Source organism: Prenolepis imparis, unplaced genomic scaffold, assembly GCF_030444845.1.
Source record: "Prenolepis imparis isolate NDT839.2.m4 unplaced genomic scaffold, iyPreImpa1.0 SCAF_14, whole genome shotgun sequence".
Classification (NCBI taxonomy): domain Eukaryota; kingdom Metazoa; phylum Arthropoda; class Insecta; order Hymenoptera; family Formicidae; genus Prenolepis; species Prenolepis imparis.
Genome location: NW_028141172.1, coordinates 1,819,539 through 1,835,393, shown reverse-complemented (window position 1 = coordinate 1,835,393; position 15,855 = coordinate 1,819,539). Strand labels below are relative to the sequence as shown.

The window sequence follows — 15,855 nt, the reverse complement described above, 5'->3', positions numbered from 1 at the left end:
GACTCACATTTATCTGATTTTTCTTCTTTCGTAAGAACAATAATCGTAAGTATATAGAATATTCTCTTTTTGGTCTATTTCTGAATAATATCCTGTATATAAATGCTCAATCTAAATTTGATTGAATAATCACAAAACAAAAACGTCTAAAATTGATATTGACATTTCGACTGCTATTTAATTCAAGTTATGTATCTCTCTCTCTCACTTCTTTCTTAAATACATCTTTCTTGTATGACGTTTTAAACAATCCTAATCTTTGCTTTTAAGTTAAAGAATACTATACATTTTATTTAGAAAAAAGTTTATTTTTAATTATATACCGATAAAGTATTGTAAAATATTCTTTTTATTTCATATCATGTTAAATTTCTTGTTATATTCTAGTTATAATGGATAAAAAAACTCTAATATAATGTTAAAGAATTGAAGGAAATCAGCTAATAAGAGCTTGTGCGTCGGAATTAAACCGCAAATTTATTAATTTAAATTAATTACTGTTAATTACGCAATTTGTGTGTAATTATTCTTAATTTATTCAGGACGTTTCAGTATTATACTTTATTTGGACCATCTTCAGCTTAACATATAAACATTATTGTGTGTTATTTTATACATCATTCCAAACACTTGTATTATACGGTAAGCTGAAGATGGTCCAAAGAAAGGACCAAAAAAAACGTTCTGAATAAATAAAGAATAATTATATACAAAGTATTTGCGTATTAAAATTCCGACGCACCGACTCTGATTAGTCTATTTCCTTCAACCTTTTATATATTCTAGTTACTTAAACGTTATCATAAAACCATGGTACAACCAGCGCGATACGTTTTATTTAATAATATATGCAAAAGCAATGTATCATTTATAATCAACGAGTTTACCAAAGAGCTAAAAAATATTACTGGAAAATGTATGGATGTTGGTTGTGGTCCCGGGGATATAACGAAGGATATTCTTCTTCTGGCACTTGATCCAAAAGCAACAATGATTGGTAAGAAAAAATAATAAATCATAAAAGATTATAACAACTCGCGCGCGCACACAAACATACACACAATAATGTAATAACAATTAATATTAATTAATGTTAAAATATATATTATAAAGGTACAGATATTATGGAGAATGCGATTGAATACGCGAACAAAACATACGGTGACAAGGAACGACTCAAATTCGAAGTGTTGGATATTCAAACGAAAAAATTGCCCGAGAAATATATTTCGAAATTTGATCACATATTCTCATTTCACACTTTGCATTGGTGCCGTGATATTCGGTAAGAAAAATTATTAAATAGCGTAAATTAATACTTTTTTCATAGAAAACAATTTTTGCATATAATTTTACTAATATATTTTTACATAACTATATTTCGAAGAATAATTCAAATAGTATATATTTTCAAAATTATAATAATTAACATTTATCTTCGTTGTTTACAGCCAAACGCTTGAGAATATTTATCGTATGCTTCGACCTGGTAAAACTATGCTGATATCAAGCGTAACGCGTGATGCACCCACCTTTGAAAGCTTGGAAATTTTGGCGCAAGATGTGCGATTTGCATCGTATATGGGGGTGAATATTATTATATATTGAAATATGATATAAGATTTATATTGTAGAATAATTTCTACGTGATTGTGAAATTTCAATTTTTAGCAATTTTAAAATCCGCCGAGTGTATGCTTATAGATTATAGATGACTATAACATAAAAGAGATTCAATTGTTTTATACTTGTTTATATACTTGTATTATTCGATATTTAATTTTGGACACACTTTTTTGTTTTACTTATTGATCGGTCTGCGAATATCGATATCAAATATATATAGAAGACTACATTATCTAATATAAAATCGCTTTCTTTATATAAATGAATATTATATGTATATGTGTATATGTATATATATATTATGAACATTGCAATTTTTTAACTGTATATTGTCAATTATCTTTATATAGGACAAAAATAGATATGTTGGGATATTTCATTATTCGGCCCGACCTCGCGAAGAGTTAAAAGAAATACTTGAAGATGTCGGATTTCAAGTTCATCATTGCAGTCATCGAGAGATGTACTGTAGGAATATAGAAAAGTTTGTATGTAAGTATTTTTCTTGACGTGCACATGCAAAAATTAAATTCTAAGCTATGTAATTATATAATATGATTTTTTTATATTATTTTTTATCATTTATTTGATTTTGTAATTCTAAATTAATCATATTTTGTTCAATTCGATAGCCATGGTTACTTCACAATATAGTTTTACATTTTTGGACAAGATGCCGCATAATCTAAGAGAGGAATTCAAGAATGAGTTTACACGTAGGTTTACGGAAATTAAAGTTAAAGAAGTCAAAGATAGTCAAGGTAACTTAAAGATATATAATGGAGAGGAAGAGACGGATATTTTTGCTCCATATTCTGTACTGATAATTTATGCACAAAAAAATGTTTCATAATTGTATGGCTATCTCTCCATGATCAATATGGCAAAAATGGACAATTTTTGTTTCTTTTTCATCTACTCTCGCTTTATAAAACACTTAATTGGAAAATGTTTGCTTGTATTTATTTTATAGATCAATTAAAAAAAAAAAAGTAATTGATTATATATTTTATATTTTAATGTTTTATATTTTGGTAGAATAATAAAGTAGTCAATAAATGTTTCTTTTAAAAATAATATGTAAAACATATCAAAAATAAAAAAAAAAATTTTTTCTTTAGAATCGGTAGATATAGTTATAATATATGCTCTTTGTAATGTAAATTTTTAAATATTATATATTTACTTTCCAGTGTATTATAGTTATACATTTTTAAATAACACCATATGTTTTTATAACATTTGAACAATGCATTTGTGATTATTTTTTATTTTAGATATAATAATTATGTAACTCTTGTAAATTTTCTATCTGTAAAATTATGCACAACTAATGTTAAAAATTAATGGAATTATAATAATTAATATTAATCAACTATAATGTTCATTTTTGTTCTTTTTATAATAAATTTCAATGTTTTAAGATCCCATTCGCTTCTATTAGAATCCTATTTAAATTTTATTAGAATTTTTATAAATAAACTATTCGATATATTTAAAAAAAAATTTATGCGAAACTCTATTGTTTTCTGGGTTGTGATATATTGTAATTAAGAAAAGAAGAAAAAAAGATTATGTATATACGTATATATGTTCAAAATACGCTTGCGATCGATAATCGAAGATCAATAAGATATGATAAATTTTATGCCTAATCAAAAATATAATTAACAGATACTGTTATAAACATGAAAAGTTTAAAGAATTAAAGAATTAATAATAATCTACAATATCACTTTTCTATGCAAAAATCGCGTCTCGTAATATGAATATAAATTGATGTCATATAATGAATTGTCTATCTGCGAATGTCTTAAATATTCGATCTGGAAATATAAGATATCAATTAAAATTTAAAAATTTATCCAGCAAGTCACTAAATAAGACTAGGCAAAATGATTATAAGCATGATGATGAGAAAGAGACGAGTTCTCTTCATTATACTAATATGCTTATGCACAAGAGATTTTATAATTGTATCAGGTCATGATTTATGGGGAAGGGATGGACTGAATTTTTTCTTTTGTTCCCTCATTCTGAGTAAATTTCGAAACACTTGAGAGAGAAATGTTTATCTTTATTTATCCCCTTTCTAAAAAAGGCATGTTATTGACATTGTTGTCGCTTTTCCGCGATGCTGATTGGCTCTCTGTCGATTCGCGTTGTGTTATATTCGTAGCATCGAAAGTCTGTCATCACGAGGGTTAGCAGTTAGCAGTTTGACAGTTAGTCCAAAATAAAATAAAATAAAATAATAATATGTTTTAAATAATATGTTATAATACTTTAAACTTGATTAATATTTTTGACATTCGCCTTATGTGTTATATTTGTAGCATGAAGAGGCTGTCATCATGAGGGTTAGCAGTTAGCAGTTTGACAGTTAGTCCAAAATAAACTTAAATAAAATAATGACATGTTTTAAATAATATGTTATAATACTTTAAATTTTGATTAATATTTTTGCGGAAAAGAGGCAACAATACTTGCGAGAATCGACTTAATATGTCTTTTTTAGAAAAAGACTAGAATAACACAAGCGCGCGTTATGCCATTCCTCGATTTTATTAAAAAAAGTATGATGTATTTATATAAAGTTTGTTTAAACTTCATTAATATTTTTTTACAGAAATCAGATGATTAAAGCATTACATTGCCAATTAAATTTTAAAATAAAAATATGTTATAAAAATTAAAATAATATATAATTCCTTAAACTCGATTAATATTTTTTGACAGAAATCAGCTGATAGCTGTTATAAATATTAATCGAGTTTAAGGAATTATATATTACATTATTTAAAACATATTATTTTAAATGTTATAACATATTCTTATTTTAAAAATTAATTAGCAAATTAACGTTTTAATCAGCTGATTTCTGTAACAAAAATATTAATCGAGGATAAGATATTACAACATATTATTTACAATATATTGCTATTTTAATTTTTATAACATATTACTATTTTAAAATTTAATTACCTTACTATATTAATATTTTCTAATATATTTATTTAATTAAGAAGTAGTATATTTATTAAGTTAAGAATAGAAGTGAGACATGAATACAAATTTACAATTAAGTTTCGTAGATATAATTTTTAAAACAAAAATTATTTTCTTAATTAGAGTCACAAATATATTTCTTCCGACACTTTTCGATAATCTTGATATAATTCGAATTCCGAATACGCAGTAGAAATGAGTTTCGACATATATTACCGCGATATATGCATGCAGTCACGCATAATTCGTAATAATGTGCAGACAATGTACTGTTAAAATGTATATAAGATTAATTTTTTGCACATTTTGAAATATCGAAAATTAAAATTTTTAAGCCGCAAATCCCATACGGCGCAGATTTATATAACGTATATTAGACCAAAAAGGTAGTACGCTGGTATGCTTATGGTACAGAGATAATCTGCAAACAATACACTATTGAAATATATATACGATGAATTTTTGGCTCGCCTTAAAATATTAGAAATCGATACTTTTTTACAGTTGACCCCATGCGACGCAATCTTATTCTATGTATATCAAGTTAAAACATTTGTACGCTGGTGTCTGTTTGATACCAAATGATCCTGTAATCAATGTACTATTAAAATGTATAATCGATGAAATTTTGGCTCGTCTTAAAATATTAGAAATTCATACATTTATGCCGCTGACCTTATGCGACGCATCCTTATTTTATGTATATCATATTAAAAAATTTGTACGCTGCTGTCTGCATGGTACCAAAAGATTCTGTAATCAACGTACTATTAAAATGTATAATTGATGAATTTCTGGCTCGTCTTAAAATAATAGTAATTCATACTTTTTTGCGGCTGACCCTATGCGACGCATACTTATTTTATGTATATAATATTAAAAAATTTGTACGCTGGTGTCAGTTTGGTACCAAATGATTCTGTAATCAATGTACTATTAAAATGTATAATCGATGAATTTTTGGCTCGTCTTAAATTAGTAGAAATTGATACATTTATGCCGCTGACCCTATGCGACGCAACCTGAATTTATGTATAGCAAATGAAAAAGTTTGTACGCTGGTGTCTGTTTGGTACCAAATGATTCTGTAATAAATGTACTATTAAAATGTGTAATCGATGAATTTTTGGCTCGTCTTAAAATATAAGAAATTGATACTTTTTTGACGCGGATCCTGTGCGACGCATACTTATTTTGTTTATCGTATTACAAAATTTGTACGCTGGTGTCTGCATGGTACCAAAAGATTCTGTAATCAATGTACTCTTAAAATGTATAATCGATGAATTTTTGGCTCGTTTTTAAATATTAGAAATCGATACTTTTTTATCGCTGACCCCATGCGACGCAACCTTACTTTATGTATATCAAGTAAAAAAATTTGTACGCTGTTGTCTGCTTGGTACCAAAAGATTCTGTAATAAATGTCCTATTAAAATGTATAATCGATGAATTTTTGGCTCGTCTTAAAATATCAGAAATCGATACTTTTTTACCGCTGACCCTATGCGACGCATCCTTAATTTATGTATAGCAAATGAAAAAGTTTGTACGCTGTTGTCTGCTTGGTACCAAAAGATTCTGTAATAAATGTCCTATTAAAATGTATAATCGATGAATTTTTGGCTCGTCTTAAAATATCAGAAATCGATACTTTTTTACCGCTGACCCTATGCGACGCATCCTTAATTTATGTATAGCAAATGAAAAAGTTTGTACGCTGTTGTCTGCTTGGTACCAAAAGATTCTGTAATAAATGTCCTATTAAAATGTATAATCGATGAATTTTTGGCTCGTCTTAATATATGAGAAATTGATACTTTTTTACGCGGATCCTGTGCGACGTATACTTATTTTATGTTTATCGTATTAAAAAATTTGTACGCTGGTGTCTGCATGGTACCAAAAGATTCTGTAATCAATGTACTATTAAAATGTATAATCGATGAATTTTTGGCTCGTTTTTAAATATTAGAAATCGATACTTTTTTACCGCTGACCCCATGCGACGCAACCTTACTTTATGTATATCAAGTGAAAAAATTTGTACGCTGGTGTCTGTTTGGTACCAAATGATTCTGTAATAAATGTACTATTAAAATATATAATCGATGAATTTTTGGCTCGTCTTAAAATATTAGAAATTGATACATTTATGCCGCTGACCCTATGCGACGCATCCTTAATTTATGTATAGCAAATGAAAAAGTTTGTACGCTGTTGTCTGCTTGGTACCAAAAGATTCTGTAATAAATGTCCTATTAAAATGTATAATCGATGAATTTTTGGCTCGTCTTAAAATATTAGAAATCGATACTTTTTTACCGCTGACCCTATGCGACGCATACTTATTTTATGTTTATCGTATTAAAAAATTTGTACGCTGGTGTCTGCTTGGTACCAAAAGATTCTGTAATAAATGTCCTATTAAAATGTATAATCGATGAATTTTTGGCTCGTCTTAAAATATAAGAAATTGATACTTTTTACGCGGATCCTGTGCGACGCATACTTATTATATGTTTATCGTATTAAAAAATTTGTACGCTGGTGTCTGCATGGTACCAAAAGATTCTGTAATCAATGTACTATTAAAATGTATAATCGATGAATTTTTGGCTCGTCTTAAAATATAAGAAATTGATACTTTTTTGACGCGGATCCTGTGCGACGCATACTTATTTTATGTTTATCGTATTAAAAATTTGTACGCTGGTGTCTGCTTGGTACCAAAAGATTCTGTAATAAATGTCCTATTAAAATGTATAATCGATGAATTTTTGGCTCGTCTTAAAATATCAGAAATCGATACTTTTTTACCGCTGACCCTATGCGACGCATCCTTAATTTATGTATAGCAAATGAAAAAGTTTGTACGCTGTTGTCTGCTTGGTACCAAAAGATTCTGTAATAAATGTCCTATTAAAATGTATAATCGATGAATTTTTGGCTCGTCTTAAAATATTAGAAATCGATACTTTTTTACCGCTGACCCAATGCGACGCATCCTTAATTTATGTATAGCAAATGAAAAAGTTTGTACGCTGTTGTCTGCTTGGTACCAAAAGATTCTGTAATAAATGTCCTATTAAAATGTATAATCGATGAATTTTTGGCTCGTCTTAAAATATAAGAAATTGATACTTTTTTACGCGGATCCTGTGCGACGCATACTTATTATATGTTTATCGTATTAAAAAATTTGTACGCTGGTGTCTGCATGGTACCAAAAGATTCTGTAATCAATGTACTATTAAAATGTATAATCGATGAATATTTGGCTCGTTTTTAAATATTAGAAATCGATACTTTTTTACCGCTGACCCCATGCGACGCAACCTTACTTTATGTATATCAAGTGAAAAAATTTGTACGCTGGTGTCTGTTTGGTACCAAATGATTCTGTAATAAATGTACTATTAAAATGTGTAATCGATGAATTTTTGGCTCGTCTTAAAATATAAGAAATTGATACTTTCTTGACGCGGACCCTGTTCGACGTATCCTCATTTTATGTTTATCGTATTAAAAAATTTGTACGCTGTTGTCTGCTTGGTACCAAAAGATTCTGTAATAAATGTCCTATTAAAATGTATAATCGATGAATTTTTGGCTCGTCTTAAAATATTAGAAATCGATACTTTTTTACCGCTGACCCAATGCGACGCATCCTTAATTTATGTATAGCAAATGAAAAAGTTTGTACGCTGTTGTCTGCTTGGTACCAAAAGATTCTGTAATAAATGTCCTATTAAAATGTATAATCGATGAATTTTTGGCTCGTCTTAAAATATAAGAAATTGATACTTTTTTACGCGGATCCTGTGCGACGCATACTTATTATATGTTTATCGTATTAAAAAATTTGTACGCTGGTGTCTGCATGGTACCAAAAGATTCTGTAATCAATGTACTATTAAAATGTATAATCGATGAATTTTTGGCTCGTCTTAAAATATCAGAAATCGATACTTTTTTACCGCTGACCCTATGCGACGCATCCTTAATTTATGTATAGCAAATGAAAAAGTTTGTACGCTGTTGTCTGCTTGGTACCAAAAGATTCTGTAATAAATGTCCTATTAAAATGTATAATCGATGAATTTTTGGCTCGTCTTAAAATATAAGAAATTGATACTTTTTTGACGCGGATCCTGTGCGACGCATACTTATTTTATGTTTATCGTATTAAAAAATTTGTACGCTGGTGTCTGCTTGGTACCAAAAGATTCTGTAATAAATGTCCTATTAAAATGTATAATCGATGAATTTTTGGCTCGTCTTAAAATATCAGAAATCGATACTTTTTTACCGCTGACCCTATGCGACGCATCCTTAATTTATGTATAGCAAATGAAAAAGATTGTACGCTGTTGTCTGCTTGGTACCAAAAGATTCTGTAATAAATGTCCTATTAAAATGTATAATCGATGAATTTTTGGCTCGTCTTAAAATATCAGAAATCGATACTTTTTTACCGCTGACCCTATGCGACGTATCCTTAATTTATGTATAGCAAATGAAAAAGTTTGTACGCTGTTGTCTGCTTGGTACCAAAAGATTCTGTAATAAATGTCCTATTAAAATGTATAATCGATGAATTTTTGGCTCGTCTTAAAATATAAGAAATTGATACTTTTTACGCGGATCCTGTGCGACGCATACTTATTATATGTTTATCGTATTAAAAAATTTGTACGCTGGTGTCTGCATGGTACCAAAAGATTCTGTAATCAATGTACTATTAAAATGTATAATCGATGAATTTTTGGCTCGTCTTAAAATATAAGAAATTGATACTTTTTTGACGCGGATCCTGTGCGACGCATACTTATTTTATGTTTATCGTATTAAAAAATTTGTACGCTGGTGTCTGCATGGTACCAAAAGATTCTGTAATCAATGTACTATTAAAATGTATAACCGATGAATTTTTGGCTCGTCTTTAAATATTAGAAATCGATACTTTTTTACCGCTGACCCTATGCGACGCAACCTTATTTTATGTATATCAAGTTAAAAAATTTGTACGCTGGTGTCAGTTTGGTACCAAAAGATTCTGTAATAAATGTCCTATTAAAATGTATAATCGATGAATTTTTGGCTCGTCTTAAAATATCAGAAATCGATACTTTTTTACCGCTGACCCTATGCGACGCATCCTTAATTTATGTATAGCAAATGAAAAAGTTTGTACGCTGTTGTCTGCTTGGTTCCAAAAGATTCTGTAATAAATGTCCTATTAAAATGTATAATCGATGAATTTTTGGCTCGTCTTAAAATATAAGAAATTGATACTTTTTTACGCGGATCCTGTGCGACGCATACTTATTATATGTTTATCGTATTAAAAAATTTGTACGCTGGTGTCTGCATGGTACCAAAAGATTCTGTAATCAATGTACTATTAAAATGTATAATCGATGAATTTTTGGCTCGTCTTAAAATATAAGAAATTGATACTTTTTTGACGCGGATCCTGTGCGACGCATACTTATTTTATGTTTATCGTATTAAAAAATTTGTACGCTGGTGTCTGCATGGTACCAAAAGATTCTGTAATCAATGTACTATTAAAATGTATAATCGATGAATTTTTGGCTCGTCTTAAAATATAAGAAATTGATACTTTTTTGACGCGGATCCTGTGCGACGCATACTTATTTTATGTTTATCGTATTAAAAAATTTGTACGCTGGTGTCTGCATGGTACCAAAAGTTTCTGTAATCAATGTACTATTAAAATGTATAACCGATGAATTTTTGGCTCGTCTTTAAATATTAGAAATCGATACTTTTTTATCGCTGACCCCATGCGACGCAACCTTACTTTATGTATATCAAGTAAAAAAATTTGTACGCTGTTGTCTGCTTGGTACCAAAAGATTCTGTAATAAATGTCCTATTAAAATGTATAATCGATGAATTTTTGGCTCGTCTTAAAATATCAGAAATCGATACTTTTTTACCGCTGACCCTATGCGACGCATCCTTAATTTATGTATAGCAAATGAAAAAGTTTGTACGCTGTTGTCTGCTTGGTACCAAAAGATTCTGTAATAAATGTCCTATTAAAATGTATCATCGATGAATTTTTGGCTCGTCTTAAAATATCAGAAATCGATACTTTTTTACCGCTGACCCTATGCGACGCATCCTTAATTTATGTATAGCAAATGAAAATCTTTGTACGCTGTTGTCTGCTTGGTACCAAAAGATTCTGTAATAAATGTCCTATTAAAATGTATAATCGATGAATTTTTGGCTCGTCTTAAAATGTAAGAAATTGATACTTTTTTACGCGGATCCTGTGCGACGCATACTTAATTTATGTTTATCGTATTAAAAAATTTGTACGCTGCAGTCTGTTTGGTACCAAATGATTCTGTAATCAATGTACTATTAAAATGTATAATCGATGAATTTTTGGCTCGTCTTAAAATATTAGAAATCGATACTTTTTTACCGCTGACCCTATGCGACGCATCCTTAATTTATGTATAGCAAATGAAAAAGTTTGTACGCTGTTGTCTGCTTGGTACCAAAAGATTCTGTAATAAATGTCCTATTAAAATGTATAATCGATGAATTTTTGGATCGTCTTAAAATATAAGAAATTGATACTTTTTTGAAGCGGATCCTGTGCGACGCATACTTATTTTATGTTTATCGTATTAAAAAATTTGTACGCTGGTGTCTGTATGGTACCAAATGATTCTGTAATAAATGTACTATTGAAATGTATAACCGATGAATTTTTGGCTCGTCTTTAAATATTAGAAATTGATACATTTATGCCACTGACCCTATGCGACGCATCCTTAATTTATGTATAGCAAATGAAAAAGTTTGTACGCTGTTGTCTGCTTGGTACCAAAAGATTCTGTAATAAATGTCCTATTAAAATGTATAATCGATGAATTTTTGGCTCGTCTTAAAATATAAGAAATTGATACTTTTTTACGCGGATCCTGTGCGACGCATACTTATTTTATGTTTATCGTATTAAAAAATTTGTACGCTGGTGTCTGCATGGTACCAAAAGATTCTGTAATCAATGTACTATTAAAATGTATAATCGATGAATTTTTGGCTCGTTTTCAAATATTAGAAATCGATACTTTTTTACCGCTGACCCCATGCGACGCAACCTTACTTTATGTATATCAAGTTAAAAAATTTGTACGCTGCAGTCTGTTTGGTACCAAATGATTCTGTAATCAATGTACTATTAAAATGTATAATCGATGAATTTTTGGCTCGTCTTAAAATATTAGAAATTGATACATTTATGCCGCTGATCCTATGCGACGCATCCTGAATTTATGTATAGCAAATGAAAAAGTTTGTACGCTGTTGTCTGCTTGGTACCAAAAGATTCTGTAATAAATGTCCTATTAAAATGTATAATCGATGAATTTTTGGCTCGTCTTAAAATATAAGAAATTGATACTTTTTTGACGCGGATCCTGTGCGACGCATACTTATTTTATGTTTATCGTATTAAAAAATTTGTACGCTGGTGTCTGCATGGTACCAAAAGATTCTGTAATCAATGTACTATTAAAATGTATAACCGATGAATTTTTGGCTCGTCTTTAAATATTAGAAATCGATACTTTTTTACCGCTGACCCTATGCGACGCAACCTTATTTTATGTATATCAAGTTAAAAAATTTGTACGCTGGTGTCAGTTTGGTACCAAATGATTCTGTAATAAATGTACTATTAAAATATATAATCGATGAATTTTTGGCTCGACTTAAAATATTAGAAATTGATACATTTATGCCGCTGACCCTATGCGACGCATCCTTAATTTATGTATAGCAAATGAAAAAGTTTGTACGCTGTTGTCTGCTTGGTACCAAAAGATTCTGTAATAAATGTCCTATTAAAATGTATAATCGATGAATTTTTGGCTCGTCTTAAAATATTAGAAATCGATACTTTTTTACCGCTGACCCTATGCGACGCATACTTATTTTATGTTTATCGTATTAAAAAATTTGTACGCTGGTGTCTGCTTGGTACCAAAAGATTCTGTAATAAATGTCCTATTAAAATGTATAATCGATGAATTTTTGGCTCGTCTTAAAATATAAGAAATTGATACTTTTTTACGCGGATCCTGTGCGACGCATACTTATTATATGTTTATCGTATTAAAAAATTTGTACGCTGGTGTCTGCATGGTACCAAAAGATTCTGTAATCAATGTACTATTAAAATGTATAATCGATGAATATTTGGCTCGTTTTTAAATATTAGAAATCGATACTTTTTTACCGCTGACCCCATGCGACGCAACCTTACTTTATGTATATCAAGTGAAAAAATTTGTACGCTGGTGTCTGTTTGGTACCAAATGATTCTGTAATAAATGTACTATTAAAATGTGTAATCGATGAATTTTTGGCTCGTCTTAAAATATAAGAAATTGATACTTTCTTGACGCGGACCCTGTTCGACGCATCCTCATTTTATGTTTATCGTATTAAAAAATTTGTACGCTGTTGTCTGCTTGGTACCAAAAGATTCTGTAATAAATGTCCTATTAAAATGTATAATCGATGAATTTTTGGCTCGTCTTAAAATATAAGAAATTGATACTTTTTTGACGCGGATCCTGTGCGACGCATACTTATTTTATGTTTATCGTATTAAAAAATTTGTACGCTGGTGTCTGCTTGGTACCAAAAGATTCTGTAATAAATGTCCTATTAAAATGTATAATCGATGAATTTTTGGCTCGTCTTAAAATATCAGAAATCGATACTTTTTTACCGCTGACCCTATGCGACGCATCCTTAATTTATGTATAGCAAATGAAAAAGTTTGTACGCTGTTGTCTGCTTGGTACCAAAAGATTCTGTAATAAATGTCCTATTAAAATGTATAATCGATGAATTTTTGGCTCGTCTTAAAATATAAGAAATTGATACTTTCTTGACGCGGACCCTGTTCGACGCATCCTCATTTTATGTTTATCGTATTAAAAAATTTGTACGCTGTTGTCTGCTTGGTACCAAAAGATTCTGTAATAAATGTCCTATTAAAATGTATAATCGATGAATTTTTGGCTCGTCTTAAAATATAAGAAATTGATACTTTTTTGACGCGGATCCTGTGCGACGCATACTTATTTTATGTTTATCGTATTAAAAAATTTGTACGCTGGTGTCTGCTTGGTACCAAAAGATTCTGTAATAAATGTCCTATTAAAATGTATAATCGATGAATTTTTGGCTCGTCTTAAAATATCAGAAATCGATACTTTTTTACCGCTGACCCTATGCGACGCATCCTTAATTTATGTATAGCAAATGAAAAAGTTTGTACGCTGTTGTCTGCTTGGTACCAAAAGATTCTGTAATAAATGTCCTATTAAAATGTATAATCGATGAATTTTTGGCTCGTCTTAAAATATAAGAAATTGATACTTTTTTACGCGGATCCTGTGCGACGCATACTTAATTTATGTTTATCGTATTAAAAAATTTGTACGCTGCAGTCTGTTTGGTACCAAATGATTCTGTAATCAATGTACTATTGAAATGTATAACCGATGAATTTTTGGCTCGTCTTTAAATATTAGAAATTGATACATTTATGCCACTGACCCTATGCGACGCATCCTTAATTTATGTATAGCAAATGAAAAAGTTTGTACGCTGTTGTCTGCTTAGTACCAAAAGATTCTGTAATAAATGTCCTATTAAAATGTATAATCGATGAATTTTTGGCTCGTCTTAAAATATAAGAAATTGATACTTTTTTACGCGGATCCTGTGCGACGCATACTTATTTTATGTTTATCGTATTAAAAAATTTGTACGCTGGTGTCTGCATGGTACCAAAAGATTCTGTAATCAATGTACTATTAAAATGTATAATCGATGAATTTTTGGCTCGTTTTCAAATATTAGAAATCGATACTTTTTTACCGCTGACCCCATGCGACGCAACCTTACTTTATGTATATCAAGTTAAAAAATTTGTACGCTGCAGTCTGTTTGGTACCAAATGATTCTGTAATCAATGTACTATTAAAATGTATAATCGATGAATTTTTGGCTCGTCTTAAAATATTAGAAATTGATACATTTATGCCGCTGATCCTATGCGACGCATCCTGAATTTATGTATAGCAAATGAAAAAGTTTGTACGCTGTTGTCTGCTTGGTACCAAAAGATTCTGTAATAAATGTCCTATTAAAATGTATAATCGATGAATTTTTGGCTCGTCTTAAAATATAAGAAATTGATACTTTTTTGACGCGGATCCTGTGCGACGCATACTTATTTTATGTTTATCGTATTAAAAAATTTGTACGCTGGTGTCTGCATGGTACCAAAAGATTCTGTAATCAATGTACTATTAAAATGTATAACCGATGAATTTTTGGCTCGTATTTAAATATTAGAAATCGATACTTTTTTACCGCTGACCCTATGCGACGCAACCTTATTTTATGTATATCAAGTTAAAAAATTTGTACGCTGGTGTCAGTTTGGTACCAAATGATTCTGTAATAAATGTACTATTAAAATATATAATCGATGAATTTTTGGCTCGTCTTAAAATATTAGAAATTGATACATTTATGCCGCTGACCCTATGCGACGCATCCTTAATTTATGTATAGCAAATGAAAAAGTTTGTACGCTGTTGTCTGCTTGGTACCAAAAGATTCTGTAATAAATGTCCTATTAAAATGTATAATCGATGAATTTTTGGCTCGTCTTAAAATATTAGAAATCGATACTTTTTTACCGCTGACCCTATGCGACGCATACTTATTTTATGTTTATCGTATTAAAAAATTTGTACGCTGGTGTCTGCTTGGTACCAAAAGATTCTGTAATAAATGTCCTATTAAAATGTATAATCGATGAATTTTTGGCTCGTCTTAAAATATAAGAAATTGATACTTTTTACGCGGATCCTGTGCGACGCATACTTATTATATGTTTATCGTATTAAAAAATTTGTACGCTGGTGTCAGCATGGTACCAAAAGATTCTGTAATCAATGTACTATTAAAATGTATAATCGATGAATATTTGGCTCGTTTTTAAATATTAGAAATCGATACTTTTTTACCGCTGACCCCATGCGACGCAACCTTACTTTATGTATATCAAGTGAAAAAACTTGTACGCTGGTGTCTGTTTGGTACCAAATGATTCTGTAATAAATGTACTATTAAAATGTG

General features: G+C 29.8%; 1 protein-coding gene across 1 annotated transcript; it reads left to right on the top strand.

The window, feature by feature from the left end:
* Positions 1–810: 810 nt before the first annotated feature.
* On the top strand, positions 811–2,482 carry LOC145945381 (juvenile hormone acid O-methyltransferase-like). Its single transcript, XM_083054345.1, has 5 exons — positions 811–997; positions 1,114–1,285; positions 1,452–1,587; positions 1,977–2,118; positions 2,259–2,482. Exons 1-5 carry the CDS (start codon positions 811–813, stop codon positions 2,477–2,479), a joined length of 858 nt encoding a protein of 285 aa, XP_082910471.1. The 3' UTR covers positions 2,480–2,482.
* Positions 2,483–15,855: the final 13,373 nt, after the last annotated feature.

Excerpts from the sequence above, each read along its gene's own strand:
- LOC145945381 (XM_083054345.1), top strand. The coding sequence starts at position 811 with ATGGTACAACCAGCGCGATACGTTTTATTTAATAATATATGCAAAAGC. Across the intron at positions 998-1,113 it reads TCCAAAAGCAACAATGATTG|GTACAGATATTATGGAGAAT; the intron begins GTAAGAAAAAAT and ends TATATTATAAAG. Across the intron at positions 2,119-2,258 it reads GAATATAGAAAAGTTTGTAT|CCATGGTTACTTCACAATAT; the intron begins GTAAGTATTTTT and ends TCAATTCGATAG.